This window comes from Euprymna scolopes, chromosome 7 (genome assembly GCF_053919585.1).
Source record: "Euprymna scolopes isolate OS-2025 chromosome 7, ASM5391958v1, whole genome shotgun sequence".
NCBI lineage: Eukaryota > Metazoa > Mollusca > Cephalopoda > Sepiida > Sepiolidae > Euprymna > Euprymna scolopes.
This window is the reverse complement of record NC_136488.1, coordinates 151359450-151381025: the sequence shown is the minus strand read 5'-3', so window position 1 is coordinate 151381025 and position 21576 is coordinate 151359450. Positions and strand designations below refer to the sequence as shown.

Here is a 21576-nt window from a genome sequence, read left to right as displayed (position 1 = left end):
AACTTTTGGAATTTGCCATCCATACTTGTTTGGATAAATGTGCATTCATGGCATCGCCGATTTACTAAAGTCACACAGAAAAAAAAAACGCGCTGTCCAGGATGCATCAGCTCCTCAAAATGAAACTGAACTCTAGGCTTTTCTGGGTTCACATCAGTTTTATGTCAGATATCTTCTCAATGTTGTAGATAAACTAGTTTTCTCTATCACTGTTATATTTATTATTATTAGACGAAAGTACCACTTGTGCGCATATGTTACGTGAGTTCTTATTTAGTGTTCTTGTTTGTAAAGATAAGCGTCTTAAGACTGTTCCTGGAAGTAAGAGATCTTTGAGGTTCATGTGTGTGATCATGTTGTGAGAAGAGATGGGAGATATAGAGACATTAACACGTAGATATAAAGTGAGGCTGAGAGTTTATAAATGAGTGTGATTGCATATAAATACATTTTGAGAAAGTGTTTTCATATCTAGATCGACAGACCGATAATTGAGAGGTTTGCATTTATGCCGATGGATTGACAGGTTGGCATTTATGCTTTGACAGTTCGTATGAACAGGAGTGTTTGTATAACATAAATAGACACATTTCTAACACATATATTTTTTAGATGATGAAGTTCAAATAGTTTGTACACATGAATAGACAATACCTTTTTCATGTAATGATGGACACAGGAGACGGGAGTTATAAAACCACATTGAACATTTATTCTTCCCTGACCGGTTGGGGGCTTTGCGTCCAAGAATTCAAAGCTTCACATATTAAGTTTCAAAGTGACCGTCTCACTTCCTAGACGTTTGAATTTCAAACTCCAGACTATCGTCTGTCGTTCTCAAACTCCCTCTGAGTTTCTCACTAACTAACTAACTCACTTCCTATATTGAGAAATCCATGCATGTCCGGCCACGTGATCACAATTCACGTGCCATCAACATGCGCGAGTTGCACGTTTCCGCACATTCTGATTTCTCAATAACCTATTTTTTTCTTTGTTGTTTTCACAAAGGAATTCAACCTACATATCTATTTCATTTAACCCATATTTTATCATCCACATTCTTTCTAACAATTGAATAGTTTATTTATTTCATGAGAATGCACAATTTACTGGACATTCCATTTAAACCTATTGTTCTTTAAAACTTATATCCAGGGTTCGATTTCTGCTTTCTCTCATTTTATTTTCATTTTAACTAATCTCTCTATTTTTATACTTACATGAAAAGGGGACAGCCCTTATCATGTAACATTACCTCATGCAGAAAAGTATCTTTTGCAGATGGTAGGCCACCCAGTTAACAGTTTTTCAACAAGTCAAGAATTTGTTGAAGAGAGCAAATGTTTTGGTACATCTGGAATCTGAAAATGAATTGATATTGAACAGTAATGCCAGTTAATATCGTCCTGGAATTGTTTTGTTACACATATTATCTGACAGATCAGAGAAACCTGTTGCATTTGCTTCCCGAACACTTCCAATCGCAGAAAAAAATCATGGACAATTTGACAAGGGGAGCCTGAACATAATTGTTGGATTGAAAATATGTACATTTTTGGCTGTGCATTCAGCATCATCTCAGATTATAAACAACACATTAGCCACTGCAGTCCAACAAAGCACGCACCCGATACTGAAGAGGAAGGAGATGCAATGTTCATATGTTCATAGTGAATATAATATATGGTAAAACAACAGACATACTTTAACTGAGGACATTAATGACAAAAACATTGTTTACTTTTAACTAACCAGACTCAGCATTCTAACATGTATGTAAGTGCTGGTAGTCATAATTAAATCAAAATCTCCATTTTGTTTTTCTTCGGATACACATTACAGACACCAAATTTATTTTGCTAGCATAATTAGCAACCAAATTATAACAGCTAGTCTATAACTAAAAATAATGAAAAATCCTCACAAATGTAATGTCATGATAAATAAAAAATTAATCATAATAAAAGCAATAATTATTAGATGAAGTTAACCTAAATATTGGACAAAATTCCATTACCTCTTAAAAAAAGACGTACAAAAGTAACACAGAAATGTAACTTTATTCATATAAGATTCATTTCAACAGCTAACACATTGAATTTTCTTAATATGATTCATAGGAAAGTAAAGATTAAATTAGATTTTTCTTTTTATCCCAAGTTAATATTTCAACTTAGATTTGGACCATCTAAAATCAGACCAAAACACAATTTGATAAAGAAAAAAAAAATACTTTACTGAAGTTTTCAATTTGAAGTGTGTGTGTGTGTGTGTGTGTGTGTGTGTGTGTGTGTGTGTGTGTGTGTGTGTGTGTGTGTGAAAGCAACTTAAAAAACTATATTAAACATATCCTATTGACGAATAGTCATTTTTTCTTTAAGACAAGACTATCTTTACATGTAAACAAAGAATATTGTGTACATTAAGTTGAAAACAGCAAAATTAAAAATAACTCACTAAAAGCAGTAACTTTGGAAAAAAAATATTAACAATATAACATACATTTATAAAAAGAAAAGGGTTAAGTCTAAAAATTCAGTACACATAGTTAAGATGTCGGAAGTGGATTCAATTTAGCTAAAATATGGAACGGAACTCATATGGAAATAAGTTATTTAAAAAAAAAATATTTCAGTTTTAACATTTTTTGTGCCATCATGAAACAATAAAACAAAAATTAATAAACTTCGATTTCATAATTCAATTGAAGATAGCTACCTTGTTTTATTATACATTATTGATGACAAAATTATGTCATAAAAAATTTGTGAAAGAATTTCTAAGAATTAAGAATTATATATTAAAGAAAACCTTATTTAAAGAAATGTAAACAAATTTTTTAAAATTATTTCCATATGCATATATTTTAAATATTAAAAACAATTTATAGAAATGTAAAAAATAAAAGTTTACTTTCTTATTGTTTCATGATAAAACAAGATGTGGTTCCAAATATTTTCGTATTTCGTTTCATGTTCAGTGACTTCTGTTCCATATTTAACTAAACTGAGTCCACTTCTGGTGTTTTAACTTTGTTTGCTGAATTTTTGGATTTAATCAAGAAGAGATTAAATTTGCTTACATCTAAAGTTTATCAAAATAAACCTAAAAAAATATAAATTAATTATAATGAGTTGAAATTGAAAGGAATTTCGCAATATTTACATATTTTTGCATAAGACATAGATATCTATTTATACTTATTATAAACGATTGAAAATAAGTTATTTCATCCATCTTTTCGATAATCTTAGTGTCTAAATGACCACAATGTAAACAAGATTGAAGGAAGTGTATAAAAATATCATTAAAAATTGGAGATTTTCATTAGGTTAACTTAAGCAGAGAAATAGAAAATGCCTTTAGAAATTAAAAGTTGAAAATTAGGGCTACATGTTAGCATCTCATAGAAAAATTTGACTGTGAAACCATGTATCAACAACCATATTCTCCAGTTTTCACATCAACAGGTTGCCACTTCTTTAAAGTATTTGTCAAAACATTTGACTTAAGTCTTATGTTAAGTGAAAGAAAAAAGTTTGTTCCCTTTTGTAGCAAGATTACAGATATGTGTAAAAATATAGTTATAAATGGAAATTTCCACATTTGGTTAGGTTTAGCAAAAAGAGGAAATTTCCATCAGAAATTTAAGAATTCAGTAATAAGCCCTACATGTCAGGATATTGTGTCACAAACAGGAAATCATTAGTGGGACAGAGTGAACAGAGTGAATAAACTGATCAAACCTTTTTTTTATGGATGACAAGAGAGAGGTGAACAGAGAGAAGGTCATACTTTGAGACAGTTGCTTCCTTCCCCTATGGGAGGATGGATTAGGACATTTTGTACATATACTTCATGCCAGATAAAAAATATAAGTACTAAAAGCATTGTTAAACCACAATGATTTTGTGTTATTTTTAATAGCTTTAACAACCATGTTATAGAGAAAAAAATAGAGAGAAAGAAACAGAGAAGCATCACTATCGACTGAGCAACAATATATGACGTGTCAACCAAACAAAATTTCAGTTGTGTATTAAAAGTAAAGAGAGAAACAAATAGAGAGATGTCACTATCCACTAAGCAACTACTTATGAGCGACAATACAGTCTGAAGAAGGTCGGAGGCTATGTCGACCGAAATATTGTACAAATAACACAATGAGAACAGGAACATGAAAAATCCAAATACAAAAATCAATTCTCATCTCAAAAATTCAAAACTGTAAAAATTTAATAGATAAAGAAAAAAAAAGATAAATAATGTTATGTAGGATGACAGCTACATCCTGTAATTTCTTCAGCTAAAACTATGTCCACATCATAATGAGGCCAAAGAAAAATAACTTTTTTCTATTTTTCTTTCTTTCAGGTATTGGTAATTTATTCTTTAAATGAATTAAAAATGAGAATAGATTCTACAAGAAAAAACTGTGTTTGATGCTTTAGCATGCTATTTTTAATAGAAAACCAGTAAATCTTACAAACAAACAACAAAACAAACTAGCTGGCAATCCGGCATTGCCTGGTCATACAATATGCTTAAACATGATATTCTAATTTATGCAGATTGCGTATGCATTATTATAGAATTAATCTTCTTTTGATTATTATATATTACGAGAAATAATTTGCCTGGTGGACTAATTCGCAAAAAAAGTTTTTAAATAATAATGTCATTCATCAAATTCCATCTGTGTTTGTTTACAATATCACATGAGCTGATATTTGGGCTTGACAATGAATGCCCTGGAAAAGTCACATCTGATTAATGTTTAGTTTTAAAATATGCAAACAAAGAAATGATTTGTAAATTGAACTCATTAATAAAAAAAAAATTAAAATAAAATGGTGAGGTATACACGGGCTTGAACAGGGGATTATTCAATCTGTAGTTGAATACTTTACCACTAAAAGTTATTTATTTAGATTATAATAAAGATTATAATACTAAGCTATATATTTAGATTATAATAAATCTGTTTGTTTTTTTTGTTTTGTTTTTTTTTTAAATGATTTGCTGAAATTTTATTATTTCCCTTGGCTGGTATAATGTAAAACATTCCCCAGTAAAAATTATTCTTTTTTATGTATAAGAGAGAAAAGCTATTTTTAAGGTTGCAGTTTTTCAATTTTCAATAATTATCGGATGAATTTCTGTACAAAACATATTTTAGAATGCTGCCAGATATATAAATTACCTTTGTGTGAAGTTTACAAAAGATAGGCTCAGCCGTTTCGGAACATATAAAGAAGGAACTCACACACACACACACAAACCCACACAAAGTGACTTTTATATAAGAGTAGATAGACAGATAAGTAAATAAAACGTGCGCAAAGAAATTGAGAAAGAGACGGTAGAAGGAGAGGAAGATTAAAGGAATAAAAAAAAAAGGAATTCATAGAAAGAAAAAGCAGGGGAAAAAATTGTTCAGTCAAAAATATCTTTGCGTCAACACAATTAGATAGAAGCTGCTCAATTTTGTATTTAGACATCAAGAGGTGCACACCGTCTGAAAATAACAAAGAAAACTCAGGAATCAAACATCAAAGAAGAGCATTGTCAAGCTAGACTTTGCGCTTCGATTAATGCATACAATTGAGTTGACAGCAAGAAGATCAATAACCAATAGAGAAAAGGGGGAACGGGATAAAAGAGAAATTAGAAGAGAAGATGAAAGTATAATAAAAAAAAATAAAAAAAAGGATCTCCAATCTGAACAGATCAATTAATAAAAGACGATGCTGACAGATGAAAAGTGACAGAAACGGATATTCCCAAGTGAACCCGACTGACTAGCGAAGATGAATAAGCTTTTCAAGTATTTCGGGTTTCAAAATTGGGAGTTAAATTTTCTTAAAGAAAATTATCATAACATAGCAATTAGTGTTGGGACGATTAATCAGAATTGGAAAAATCAGAACTTTTCGGGCCATCAGAATCGGTATTGGAAACTTTTGTGTCGATTTCCCGATGCTAAAAACGATTATTTCAACTGTATTTTTGAATTTGTTTAAAACAAAGTCTTCCACTGCTATTAGTAATAATAAAATAAATATTTATTGATTTTAAAGTAATAATAAAACTAAAATCGATATATAATCTCGCACAGGTGTATTTTTACATTTGAAAAAATATCTGCACATTTAACATGTGTTCTTATTAGTGATGGGACAGTTCCAATATTTTTTCAGATTCCAATACAATTACCAATTCCGATTCTTTATAAATCTCTAAATATTTTACAATAAAATTTCTATTTTCTCTCGATTACTGTAAAAACACATCTTAAATGTGCATATATTTTCTCAAACGTAAAAACACACTTGTGACGTGGTGATCTAGAGATTTTAGTCTTACTGGAAGTTTAAATCAATAAATATTATTTTATTAGTACTGCAAGCAGTGGAAAATGTTTTTATAAAAACAAAAATAAAATAGATAATTAAAGCAATCAGTTTTGGCATCGGAACATAGGCTCAAATTTTCTCTATTCTGATACCCCAAAAAGCCAATTCCAGATTCTGATTAATTGTCCCAACACTAGTTCTTATGGTAATCGGCAAAAAATAGCAACTTTATAGTGAAATACTATAGATTTATAAAGAATTGTAATCAGGAATTTAGTACGGAATCGGTAATTGTATCAGAATCGGGAAAAATCTTAGAATCGTCCCATCACTAATAGAAACCAAAAATTAAGAAACTGGTTTCCCCCCTTTTTTTTCTTTTTTTCACCCCAAACAAGGCACAGTGCCACTTTGACATAAGCTACTATCTGGGATCAAATTTGTAGGGATACTATGTAGGGAGTTGAGCAGTCAGGTGTTTGTTCACATTACATTTGAACTTCTGCATGTGAGTACAGTCGGGGAAAACAGTAACCTGGGAGGGAATTCTTACAGTTCGAAGGAAGACACTATTTGAGCAAAAGGATTCTCAGCATCTAGGGATCTCTACAGTGTAGGGGTGGGATTTTGCTGCTTGTTTGTTGTATTTCTTGCAAACAAACTGGTTATCCTCTTATCACCTTGGTAAGATTCAGTTTCAAAGACTAAAATTCTAAACTAAAAACTTTTTACGTCAAATCAGATTAAAAATCTTTTGTTTTCAAATGCTAGTGCACATGACTACAGTGGTCAGAATGTAATGCAAGCATCTTATGGATTCATTTCCGATAAGTTTTTTTCTTTTAAATGGATTACATTCTGGATGTAGGTGTAATTATTGCAACACACACATTTCTTTATTATTTATTACGACCTCTGCGCATTCATTTATTCTTAAGTGATGAAATACACCCAACATGCTTGTCGAGAACTCAATGGCCTAATAAGAAAAAAATAAAATGCCTCATACTTTTTGAACATTACACGTATACTGCTGGTACACTAATATGTGGAAAACTTTTAAATTAGTTTTCATCCCGAAAAAGGGGGGGGGCTGCAAAGAGGTAAAAATTGAAAAAAAAATTGTCACGTGGAGGTCATCATATTTTTTATCTGATTGTCAACTGTTTCACGAATGCACATGCGTGAGTAATTCATATGACAGATTACTTATGTTAAGAATAAGTAGGTTTGAAAACACTTTTTAAACATCGTGTCAAGCTGACCTAATGGTTATTGTAATTGACTGACTATCTTTAGGTTTTGGTTTCAATCTCAGCTTGAGCATTTTTTTTTTTTTTTAATTTTTACTCACAAGAAGTGAACTGTTTAGAAAAAAACAATACTGACATGTTTCAGTTTCTTGTTTTTTTTGTTTTTTTTTTCCAGAATTTAACATTACATTTAATACCTTCTTTAATAAGAATTCAGCATTAATTAAAATATAATATTTATGCGTATTTTATGGCCAGGCAATGCTAGCCAGCCTGTTGGTATATACATATATATAAATGACCTTGTCTGCATGCAGAACGGTCTCTACCAAACTATTCTGTCAATTTTTGGTCTACAGACTTGAAACCTTATACAGAGAGATTTGGACCTGCGAAACAAATTTAATTTGGTTTTTACTCAGTAAAAATGACTTAAGGGGTTCAACATTGAAAAAATTAGAACTCAGCTGGTGTAAGCAAACTAAACGTGTATTTTCTAAGTACATGCAAATATACATTTATATGTTTAACAACCTTATTTAAATTTTTATATACCTATGAACTTAGCTGAGACGGTAACAAATAATGCTGAAGAGCTATTTGTTTTGGTTTCGATTCTAGCTGATGGAACCCAAGTCATTTTTTTTTTTTACTTTTGAAATCACTACAATATACTGGGCACAATGTAATAATCAATAGAGAATTGGTTCTATAATAATATGAAATTTGCATCAATTAAATTATATTTAAACATATTTTACAGCTGGGCATTGTGCTAGTATATATCTATAGATACAGACATGTAATATAGTATATATCTATAGATACAGACATGTAATATAGTATATATCTATAGATACAGACATGTAATATAGTATATATCTATAGATACAGACATGTAATATAGTATATATCTATGCATACAGACATGTAATATAGTATATATCTATGCATACAGACATGTAATATAGTATATATCTATGCATACAGACATGTAATATAGTATATATCTATGCATACAGACATGTAATATAGTATATATCTATAGATACAGACATGTAATATAGTATATATCTATGCATACAGACATGTAATATAGTATATATCTATACATACAGACATGTAATATAGTATATATCTATACATACAGACATATGAGCGGTAGAATAAATAAAAAATAAAACCAGATATTCCATGGAATCTCTAGGTAATCGGTAGTATACATATAAACAAAAAGACGTATCTCTCTTATTGTTTGAGCCAAGCTCAGTAGCATGGAGGTAAGATTTCTGACTGATGATCACAGTCGCAAGTGATCTAGTGATTAGGTTTTAAATCGGATCAATGCTTACTTGTGAACCAAAAAATATTTCTAACATTAATTTCTAGAAATCTATGAAGTTCATCAAGTATATGTTCTCGCATCGGAACGTTGCCAAGCGGAAGACTAAACGAAAATGCAATCAACAATAAATGTTCTTTGTTTTGATTAAGAATAAGAAAATAAAAAAAATTAAAAACTAGTTACCAAAATCATTACCACCCCACGTGGCACCAGATGACTGTCCGAGTTTACTTGACAGATTCTCAAAGATGTGATTCTGCACACTCTCTCCTCCAAGAATGGACATCACCCCCTGCTGGGATTTCAATTCTACTTGAGCTTTGCGACTCTGCAACCAAGCTAAGCTGGAACAAAGTAAACACAAAGTCTTGCCAGTTCCTGTAGGACTCTCCAAAATTCCGTTCTGAGTCTGAAAAGTACAGAAAGAATAGTATAAATATAACTCAAATGACCTTGTAACAGGTGTTGTAACCAAACATCCGGTTTAAGACTTCCAGTTGCGCATGCATACATAAACAAATAATCAACACGACAATAAAACATTGTTTTACTGTGTACACTTTCAGCGTCCTAATTGTTTTTTTTTGCATTTAAATTATCCAAATAAACAATTGTTAATACTTTCTGCATTTATTTTACATCATTCATTTCTGTAATACATTTAAGTTATTTTAACGCAATTTTCTTACAAATAAATCTACTTTAACCCGTTGACAACCATAGGAGCATTTTACAACAGCGATTTACCCACCACCTTTTTTTTTTTTTTTTAATTTATTCTCCACTTTTAATAGACCTTTCTTAAAATACATTCATACATTTTCTTCTACACTACCAACATAAATAAATAACCCGAAAATGTTTTTTTTTTAATTTGCGTTACAAATAAATAATCAACGTGACAATAAAATGTATTGTTTTACTCTGTACGTTTTCAGCATTCCAATTTTTTTTTTTTTTTGCATTTAAATTAAAAGATATCCAAATTTGAATTTAACGTTAAGTATTATGGTATCCGTTCAGTGCACATTTACCTATAAGTATAGCAAACCACTTATAATTCAATGGCTGTAAGTTTTTTTTTTTTCAAAAGTAAACAATTATAAACAGAACGACTTATAGAAATCTATCTATATTCTTTTTTCATTTTAACATACTTTCATAGAAATTTTTCTGTTATGCCACAAAAAACTATTTTCTTTACATCACAAGTGTCACACTCATACATTAATTCCATAAATAATATAACATACTGACCTAACGGGTCGCGGGTAGTCTAATATACAGGGTGGCCACAAAGTCACGCACCATTACTTTGAATTTAAATAAATGTTACTACTCTAACTTTTTTAATTTTTTAACTTTAATTAACATTGGCTTTGTGGCCACCCTGTGTATGTATATATATATATATATATATATATATATATATATATACTGTGGGGGACAAAAGAGTTTGCAGACCTATTTTTTCTCAATTTCATTATTAATTTTGCTTTATTTCTTTATTTTTATCATTTTCTACTTGCTATTCTATTTATTTATTTTCATTACTACATTTTACAAAAAACCAAAAACAGAATTTAATTATTGTTAAACATTTTTCTCTTTTCAGGTGAGCCAAAAATTTATGCAGGTAACCTAAATCTATTAATAATAGCTAAAGGAAAGACGTTGACAAATAGTGAGAAGGGCGAAATTGTTAAATTACTTGCTGCGAAGTTTATATTAGAAATTTTTTAAAATTTCAAGCAAGATAATCAAACTATGAAATGTTTCGTCATTGACGGCAAAGATGGAAGAAAAAAAGTACAAAAGTGGCAGATGAAAGGTGACTTCACCACAAGATTCTAGAAAAATCAAAAGGAGTGTGCTAGCAAACCCATACAGCACAAGCAAAACTATTTTCGACTATGGCAATTTCTAAAAGGACCCAAAATTGGATTTTGAAACAAATAGCGGATCGGAGAAAAAAAACGTCCTCCTTTGAGTGATATCAACTGTCAAAAGTGACTGATATGGGCCACTAAATATTTGAAAACCAATTTAAAAAAATGTTGTCTGAACTGACAAGGCTAGAGAAACCCCCGACGGCCCCGACAGTTGGACCAAGGGATGGCTTTTTAAAGGCAATAACCCACGCTTGTGATTCAGACATCAACAGGGAGGAGGGGAGTGATGATTTGGGTTGGGATTATTTGTAGTGAGATTCTGGGCCCTTTTCTTGTCCCTGAAGGCGTAAAAATAAATTCTATGAACTACTGCAAGTTTTTGGAACAGAATTTATTGCCCTGGTTGAAATCACAAAATGATTCTGTCAACCAGAATCTCATTATTCAACAAGACAATGCTCCAAGCTATGCTTCTCGCTTAACAAAAACTTGGTTTTCAGCCCAGGGGATCTCTGGTGAATGTCTGATGGATTGGCCACCTCAGGGCCCGGATTTGAATCCAATAGAGCACCTCTGGTCGATTTTGAAAAGGAAAGTTTACAAAAACGGGCATCAATTCAGCAGTAAAAAGACCTTTGAGGGAGGATTAAGGAGGTATCTTATGAAATCACACCTCAACAAGTGAATGAATTTACATCCTCTGTTGAAAGAAGGCTGATGGATTTGATTAAGAATGGAGGAAAGTGCATAAAAGGTTAAATTGTTTTAAAAATTTGTATTGTTTTGTTAATTGTTATTTGAGCAATAATTGTGGTTTTCTTGTAATATGTTATCAATATATGGTACTATTATTATAATGACACAATGTTTCAAATTAAATTATGTTTAAAAATGTTATTTATTTCCAAATAAATGAGTCTTGCAAACTCTTATGGCCAATATTTTTTCCTGAAATTTGTTTTAAATTCATATTTTTCTCCTGAATTTGATTATATGGTTTCCGTTTTTAGGAATTTACTTTATATCGAACAATGAATAACATAGCAATTATATTGGAAAATATTGAAGCATAAATTTATCAGTATATTCGTTTTGCAAACACTTTTGACCCCCACAGTATCTATGATATATACAAGGTGGGGGTTGAAATAATAAGTGTTTTTGAAATTGCAATTACTGAGTCTTACATTATTAGAAATACATCGAATAGGTACTGTTTCTTTTGCAAAAACATGCCATTTTATAATTTAATAATGAATTATTTTGTATTACTCGTTTTGATCGGACTATTATTCTCATCTTGAGTATTATTTCTGCAACGTTTCAGTCGGTGTAACCTCCGACCTTCATCAGATATGTTTGTTGCCGTCTTGAAAAAGAGAGAAAAGTTACTGGCTCCATAGATGGTTTTGTATTTTTGGAGTTGTTTTTGTTTTTTTCACCGTGGTTTCGTATGTGTGAAAAAAATTTGGTTGACAAGGTAATAAAGTTTGATGAAATTACCTCCCTTTTACCGTTGAAATTTTTACGGAGGGGTTGTTCCAATTTTTTTTTTTTTTTTCCCAAACATGCCTGACGAAGGTCAGAGGCCAATCAGACCAAAACGTTGCACAAATAGCACTCAAGATGACAACAATAGTCCGATCAAGACAAGAAATATAAAAAATCAGCATTCATCTCAAAATTCAAAACTGCAATAAATTATTTTGTTTGTTTCAGATTAAAAGTTCAAAATGTTGACAATTTAAACGCAAGTTTTTTGCATATGAGAACTACGTGAAAAGTAAGGAGTTCATCATAATTGTTCAGAGAAAATTCCGTTAGCATTTTAACCTAACTCGATATCAGGTAGTTCCCAAAAAAGACAATTGCACAGAAGACACTACAGGAAAAAAAAAAAAGAAAAAAAAAAGAAGTATTCTGAAGCACAAAGAACAGTAAGAACCCCAAATAATGTGAAATACATTCAAGGAACTATTCTCAGGAATTCAAAGTGATTAGCTCGGTAACATTTTTCCGCCCTTGGAATTAGTGTTCGCTCTACAAGGCACATCTTATATGAAGAGCTCCACTTCCATCCATAGATTCACCATCACACAAAAGCTTCAGCAAACAGACTGTGAGAAGCGGTTTTATTTTGTCAGATGGAAAATATTTTCAAAACAAATGACAACCTTATTTTTTTTTAATAAATGATTAAGACCATTTTCATTTGAATGAAACAGGTAATCAACAGAACTATCAATATTGGAGAAAATCCTAAAAAACTGCATGCAAAGCCACTGGATAGGCAAAAAGTAACAATATGGTGTGCTTATGTTTTTGAAGATAATGAAGAAAGGAGAAATTGAACAGATTATATCCTCCATTTTTTTTTTTTTAAGATAATGCTGGAAATTCTGTTACTGTTAAACTCCGAATGTTATGCATTCAGATGATCAATAATTTCTTTCTGCCTGACTAAAGACGAAATCGAATTCCAATCCAGTGTGTGTGGTTTCAGCATGATGGAGTAATTGCACATGCTGACGGGAATTCAAAGATATCCAAAATACTTTACTATAAAACTAAATTCTGGTAAGAGTGATACAGTTTCAGTGGATCATCTGAAGCCAGTATGTATTAAGTCTTTTGAAAATAGACATACTAAATAAAAGAAATCTGCGAAAGTTCCTGATGAATCAAATGTCATTGAACAGGAAATTTCATCTACTGAGAGTTCTACAGAAGAATCAATTGAAAATGCTTCCAACGATTTATCTAGTATGACTACAGAAGAAGCTGACCAACAAGAATCAGTAGATCTTCCCCAAGATTCAAAAACTACAACGACAAGATCAGGCAGAAGAGTAGTTTTCTCCAGAAACGATGACTACCATTACTTCTAACAATATAATATCTCCGATACTGAGATGGGAAGTATTGTGGTGTCGTATTTCTGATATTTTTATTAAATATAAACTAAAAATAAAAAAGTATCTATATATAAATGATATTAAACTTTAAAAAAAAGAATAATTAACCTTTTTTCTGATTGGTCTAAAACTTTTGGTTATTTGAAGCCGCCATAAAAAAAGAAATAAAAGAACTGCCATCTGTTAGCATAGCTAGAAAGCAATCGTTCGTTTTGGAAATTAGAAGAGCATCGTCACCTTCAAATGTTTTTGTGTGTATACAGATTGTAGAAATATTCATTGTCTTGCATGTATAGAAAACGTTCGTTGTGTGTGCGGGCGCTTCTTTCACAAACACATGTAGTTAACAAACGTGACGCAAAAACTTTTACCAACAGCTTTTTACAATCGAACGGTAGCAATATGTCTGCTTGTCTCAGACTGAAGGAATCACATACTTTCTTATTTCTTCAAACCCTAAAAGAATGCCATAACAACGAGTTATATTTTACATGGGTTTTATTTGTCTTATGGATTCCCTTGTTGGAGTTAGGCACGCTGAGTATCTTTCTACATTTTCATTTGTTCTCTTTTTTGCTTCCAATAAGGTCGTCCACATGTCTGTTCATTAACAAATTTCTCGTCAACTCCTCAGTTTGATCTCTGCTAACTGTTATGTTAGCAAAAACCCCAACCAGGTGTTCAAGGACACAAAACAGGTGATTTCTCATGTAAGCCTAATTTGCTTACTTCTAACGAAATGCCACGGTCCTGGATATGATCTTAAACTATATCCAGTGGTGAGGCCCCAGCTTGTGGGCTTTGGATTGGAGAGTGTGGAGCCACCTCTTAATTGTCATTGCTCCCAGGTCCACTCTGACCTGGAGTGGTAGTACCTGTTAGGGTCCCAACTATGGGTTAAATAGAAACCGACTTCAAAACAACAAATATTTTCTATTAAAAATTTTTTTCTTTTAAACCTTTGGATTCGGCATTAAATAACCTGAAAAGGGTTGATATGCCATAAAACAAAAACAACTAACCAACCAAATGCCACAACTACTCTGAAAATTTTTCAATCGACTTTATTTAATTTCTGTTTAAATTCCTGACTAAACATTCCAAGCTGTAAATACACATTTTCCAAAATCTAATCGTTTTATTTTTCTAATAATAATAATTATCAACTAGGTAACCCGGCATTGTCCGGTCAATATTTAACATATGGTCACATGTAAAAGACAAATTTGTATCAAAATGACCGAAATGTTAATGTTTATTTATTTGAATGCAAATACCTATTGGAAGAAAAAAAGGGGACGAATGAAAATGTAGAAAGAGACTCAGCATGCTAAACTCCAACAAGGGAATCCATAAGACAAATAAAACCCCTGTGAAATATAACTCTTTGTTACGGCATTCTTTTAGAACTTGAAGAAATAAGAAAATATGTGATTCTTTTTGTATATTTATTTATTGCGGACTATTATCCTCATCTTTCTTGGTTGTTGTTTCACAACGTTTCGACCAACTATTTCTCTGGCCTTCATCAGGAGGTAACCGCAACGAGATAGGCACTCCGAATCTCCTAACTGTATTCTCAGCAATTACTGCCATCCATAGTTGTCGTCTCATCACGTTTTGACCAAGTTGGCCGAAACATCGTGAAACAACATCTAAGAAAGATGAGGATAAAAGTCCGCAATAAATAAATTAATAAATAATACTCATCTCATTAATGAAATACAATTATATATTACATATACCTTTTTCTCTTTTGTTTACAAACTTATGAATGAAAGGTTTTATTTTTGACATTTTTGTCCAAAATAATTTTTCAAGTATTGCGTTCCTGTAATGACATTTGTGCCTGGGGCAATGCTGATTGACCTTGCTGGCATGTAACGATATTGTTAGGTTGAAAAGAAAAGAAAAATAGAAATTTACAGTTTTATTAAATACTAGCGGGGGTGCCCGACGTTGCCCGGGTGTTTAGGTGGTGTAGTAAGGACCCCTGGGCAGGGGGGTGGTAAAAACAATAGTAGCGGGGATGCCCATTGCCCAGGTGTGTGTAGGTGGTGTAGTAAGGAACCCTACAAAGACCTGACATCTTAATCGATGTTTACATTGTGCGACCAGAAGTCAAGAGTGTTTACAGTAAATAAAAAATAAAAAAACGGTGATGACGACTTGCTAAAATGTTGGCAAAAAATTTTTTTTAAAAATCGACCTCTCCTTGTACAAAACTGCCTTGTTTAGGGTGAAGGAATTAATGTTTTTGGTCAATTTTTTATATTTGTCGTCCGAGATGTCCAGCTTCAAAATGAAACCAATCTTGTAAGGATTTGTCGCCTCTGTCAAAAGTTTTTGTGAGACATACAAACACACACACACATTTTGCCCTTTATTTATATAGGTAGACTAGCGGGGGGTACCTGGAGATGCCTGGGTGTTTTGAGGTGTGTGTGGTTTTGGGTAAATAAAAACTCCGTGGGGGGGGGGGTAAAATAAAAAAAGTTTTGGTAGGTGAGTATAAGGATCAAACCCGAACCCGAACCCTTGAGGTAAAGTTGGAAATTAAAGTGTGAAAAAAAAAACAAAAACCGTGCGACGTTAACCACTGGGCCACGGCGACATACAACGGAAACACGTATGAATTTATTTATTTAGGTATTGACAGGTGGGCGCAATAAAATTTAACTCTGCTGCTTCTATTTGACCTAATTAATGAGGTCAAATAGAAGTCACGCAGTTAACTTTTTTCTGTTTTTTTCCCCAACAGATGTTGAGGAAAGGGAAACCAGCTCCCCATTGTCCAGATTGATTAGCAATTGTCTGATATAAGAGGAGTTTGTCCCCACATTGATCAAAGCTGATTGCTTCTGGACGTTTCCCGGCGCGATGTCGAGAACACGACACGGTTTGAATTTAGTTTCACTTTATTTATACTAAAAAGCAGGACAAACAGAGGACAGAGCGAAATAGCGCGAATCTCATAAAATTCGACGTAAATAAATGTAGAGGCGACCCGCGTTCCCAAATCGTAGATATCATTATCTAGCGGGTATATAAACAGTTCTAAGCGATTGTAACGACCCTGAGAGCATGTGCGAAAGAAGCCTTTGCGAGACATACACGAAATGGTCACACACATTTTGCCTTTTATATATATAGAAGATGATGAAAAACACATATATAATTGTTCCCAGGAATGGAGATATTCGAATAACAGGTGTGACCTGTGATCCTGCCAAGACTCTTTGTAGCTGAAGTCACCCATACCAGTAAACAGTGTGATGAAAATTGTCAAAAGGTATTTTCTAGGGTCTGAGAGCACAGTCATCTCTCTGATTTGAGAAAGAGATGAGGAAGAGAGAAAGAGTATTAATTTAGAATTCTCTCCGATTTGGAGAAGAGAAAAAGGGGAAAAGAAAGATTGAATCACAGAGATTGTCACTATACGCAAAAGAAAAACACAAGTTAGTGATTCGTTTCATGCTCACCTGAGGCGCCCACATCCTTCTGAAATAACTCCTGGATTTAGGGATGTTGGTGGCAACTAAAACTGCCCAGAACTTAAGAACCCCCCAAAAAATCAATTCAAAAACCATTCCAAAAAACACTTAGTAAATTATACATTTTTCCCAACTCAATATTGTAACTTTTCTTGAAATAATTATTTTTATATAACAAAAAAAAAATAAATAAATAAATAAAACCGTTGAATTATTTTTCTCAGTTAAACATGATTTCTTACACCTCAATGACAACTCTGATGACCAATGACAAAAGACTGCACTCATGATCTAGACAACATGGGGTGAATGGTTGTCTTCAACATCTGCAGTCTTCATCAGAGCAACAACCTTTTTGCAAGCAGGTATGAAGTGATCACCTAGAACCCAGGAATGGCCAAAATTGAAGACGTCACCAAAGAAGAGGAGACCGGTGAACGTTCATATTATGTGCAGCTGGTCTAAAACTCATCACACACCTGATACGTTATCAATGGCTCACAGCTAAATATTGGAATGATGTTTTGGAATTTTTTAGATGAGGATTGATAGTTTGTATTGTTTGAATTATTCGAACTAGTATTCTCATCTTAGATGTTCCCATAACGTTTCATGGATATATGGTGCAATGGATAAAGGTGTTGAGCAACAATCAGTTCTAAGTGGCAGTCTTCTAGAGATTGCAGGTTCAATCCTCACTGGAGATGATATCAACTTAGAATGAAATAAAATTTACTTAACATCTCTATACAATCACAGCTGACGGAACAAGGATGATCTACCCTTGTGGATTAAATATAAGGTTGAATTCAGAATTGCATATAAATTCCCAGGTTTGACAAGATGCAGCTTAAGAAGATTGGAGATTACATCAGCTGAAGCGTTGCAAAAATAGCGTCCAGGATGAGAATAGTAGTCCGAATAATCCAAAAACTACAAATTAGACAAAAGCAAAAACCTATGACTATGTGCGACACTTGATTCTGCCAATCGATAGAAGGGTTCTTTTCCTTGCCCTCTGGGATTCATTCATCAATAACTGTCAACTCTCAGACTAGTTCAGTGTACAGGGTTGGGGTGGTGGCGATATACCCAGTAAAGAGGCAGGGTGCCGAGTTCAATTAAGGTTGGGCTTGCTTATCTCAATCCATTAATCACAACCAATTTATCTAGGCAATGAAGAAAGATTTGGTTTTAGTTGCTAGTCAATGCTTCACTGGCCAATTAGTCAGTAAACCACTGTCGGCACACGATTGCAATTTTGAAAAAGCATTAAAAAACGTCACTTGCATTTTATGAGTCACATTTGGTTTGCGAATGAAGAAATGCGTAAATATGATTAACAATATACAGCATAATTATGTTGATACACTGATTCCAATTTGATCACTAAAGTTAAGTGATATTTAACATGGTCAGTAACAGATGGGTGACGATTTGAGAAGGTCAGGTGTTGTATGTAAGAGGACAAAAGCTCCAGCCCTACTTCAATATAAGCTGCTAAAATAACAGATATGATGATAAAACAGAAACAGTCAACTGTTGGTAATGTTCTGTTCTCAAACATGTGGTGAAGCTCCTCAGCATATACACATAGATGAATGCTTACACCTCATTTCTAAATTTCAATATATGAGTATTTGTAAAGAAAATATACGGTTTATTTTTGGGGTCTCCATGCATGAATTTTATTCGTTTTAAGTCTAATAATCACTAGACGATGCAATAAACGTCCACATGGAAAAAGCGACGATGAAAAGCTGAAGATCAGACACACGTATGTACAAAAGATGTTTATTTAATTGAATTGTTGCTGTGATCACTCACCGGTAATAACACACAAGTACGCATTTATTGAAACGCACAAACACACGTGCGTATGTGAGAAAAGAATGTGTGTTCCGATGCACGTCCTCTTTTGTTTAATGATCGTTTGTTTAATGATTGTTTGTTTAATGATTGTTTATGAAAACGCAACACTAAAACCATCTGATTGCTGTGGAAAAATAACCAACAATTCCGGCATAGTGATATAACGTTTCGAAAACATCTTATAACGAGCAGAAAATGGTTGGAACAATGAGAATATCTGTTAGACAAATATTTCATTTGTATCATTCATCACTGTTAATCGATTGACACCCCCTCTTTCTGCGATCCAACCATATTTGATACAAGGAAATTCCAGTCTATGCTTGACTTGTCCACCAAGTTTCAGTCATGGATGTCCAACAGTTTTTGCTTTATCGCCATTCGATGATTAGCACACTTGGATACAACGTTCAAAATTGTTGTTGTCATCTTGTAGGCCAGTAATAAATAAGACACAATGGTATAGTTAATAAAAAATGTATGAAGTATATTATAGAAGTATACATCATGATTCTGGGATCATAACTGCCACGAATCTCAGGATTTACTTCCTATCCACTGCAGGAAGATGACACAAGGTTAGGTGGAGAGAGTCAAGCCGGCATCCCTAAAGAAGAACCACTCTAACCTTTTAAAAAAATTGTTTGGAGAGTTCCTTTTGCATTCACTGGTAAGGGCATCTCAGACAGTAAGCAATAAACTTACTCGATCTTTAAAAAAAAAAAAAAAAAAAATAGGAAAGAGGTGAGAGAATGGATCTCCTAGAACTACCCAATTCAAGATTCTTTCTGCGATCAAACCATATTTGATACAAACAAATTTGAGTTTCTGATTTATCCACTAAGTTTCAGTTCTGAATATCACACAGTCTTTACTTTATCACCATTCAATATGTACATTTGATCAGCTGATGTGATTCTGGGTGAGCTTCACATTCACCAGATCATAAACGCTCAGATTTTTATCTGTGGGACTATTTCAAAGATAATGTTGGTCAAAATAATTACAATTCCTGAACTAAAGAGGACCATCAAAGTCAAAATAGCACCAAAAGTGTATTGCAAAGCTGTTGACAATTTTGCTGTATCCAAGGGTGCTTATCATGGAATGACCATAAAACAAAGATTGTTGCACATTTATAACTGAAACTTGTTTTGATAGGCATTATGTCTGAGATAAACCCATCAAGAGGTAAGGTTCGGCGAGTGTGAATCCCATTGAGGATCACATTTTCTACTGATGAGACAATCACCAAAGTGTCCTCCACATATCAATGAACAGCAAGAAAACAAAGGTTGCTGCACATTCATGATTGAAACCTTTGTTTTTAATGAATAAAATCTAAAAGAGTAAGTAATACACAAAACACAGGGTTCCAAAAGCAATGGAATAATACTCTAAACGTGGCCACTTGAGTCGCAACTTCAATTACAAGATCGCATCATTTGATCAGAGAATAAAACAGACAAGTTTCAAACTTATGAAAGATTCGTTGAAGAAAGAACACTACGCTTCTCACACCTGTATCTTGCGGCAAAACATTCACTGAATCATACTAAGCAATCATGTCAAAAATGTGCAGGAATATATGCAAGAAACATATGCAAGAAACATATGTGAGAAATATATGCGAGAAATATATGCGAGAAACATATGCGAGAAATATATGCAAGAAACATATGCGAGAAATATATGCGAGAAATATATGCAAGAAACATATGGAGAGAAATATATGCAAGAAACATATGCTTAGCAAAACGTATTCACATCTGATGCAATAAAAAGGCATTCATGTGAACATTTTTTCTAATCTAAGATTAATTTCTTTTGTTCAACTTTTCACCCTTTTTTAAGCATAAGAACAATAAGAAAACTAATTTATTCTTTAAAGATTAATATGTATGCAACGGCGTTTATTTTGTGTAATAAATTAAAGAGGTGAGCAGATGTGGAGGGGAGGGGGGGGTGGCAATAGGCATATTTGAATTGAATTAGACATTAATTATTCCTGAACACTTGATCACTGACCAATTTGCACAAATCGGCCCAACTCTGTCTGGCCTTTGCAACAAGGTATTTCCGTTTCTGTTTGTTGCAAAAACTTGAAAGAGGTGGGGTGGGGGAGAAGATAGAGAAGGAAAAAAAAGAAAAAGATGGATAAAGAGAAAAGGAGAGAGAGATGGGGAAAGGAAGAGAGAGAGATGGGGAAAGGAAGAGATGGGGAAAGGAAGAGAGAGAGAGATGGGAAAAGGAAGAGAGAGAGAGAGAGATGGGAAAAGGAAGAGAGAGAGAGAGAGATGGGAAAAGGAAGAGAGAGAGAGAGATGGGGAAAGGAAGAGAGAGAGAGATGGGGAAAGGAAGAGAGAGAGAGATGGGGAAAGGAAGAGAGAGAGAGATGGGGAAAGGAAGAGAGAGAGAGATGGGGAAAGGAAGAGAGAGAGAGATG

At 33.0% G+C, this 21576-nt stretch overlaps 1 protein-coding gene across 2 annotated transcripts in view; it reads right to left on the bottom strand.

Annotated features, from left to right (window-relative positions):
- LOC145280058 (regulator of telomere elongation helicase 1-like) overlaps nt 1–21576 on the bottom strand; it is a 1039981-nt gene that overhangs the window by 792542 nt on the left and 225863 nt on the right. For both annotated transcript variants that reach the window (XM_080131745.1, XM_080131746.1), the window contains exon 3: nt 9141–9366. In XM_080131745.1, coding sequence (XP_079987871.1) covers nt 9141–9366 — 226 coding nt within the window. The remainder of the gene's footprint in view (nt 1–9140; nt 9367–21576) is intronic.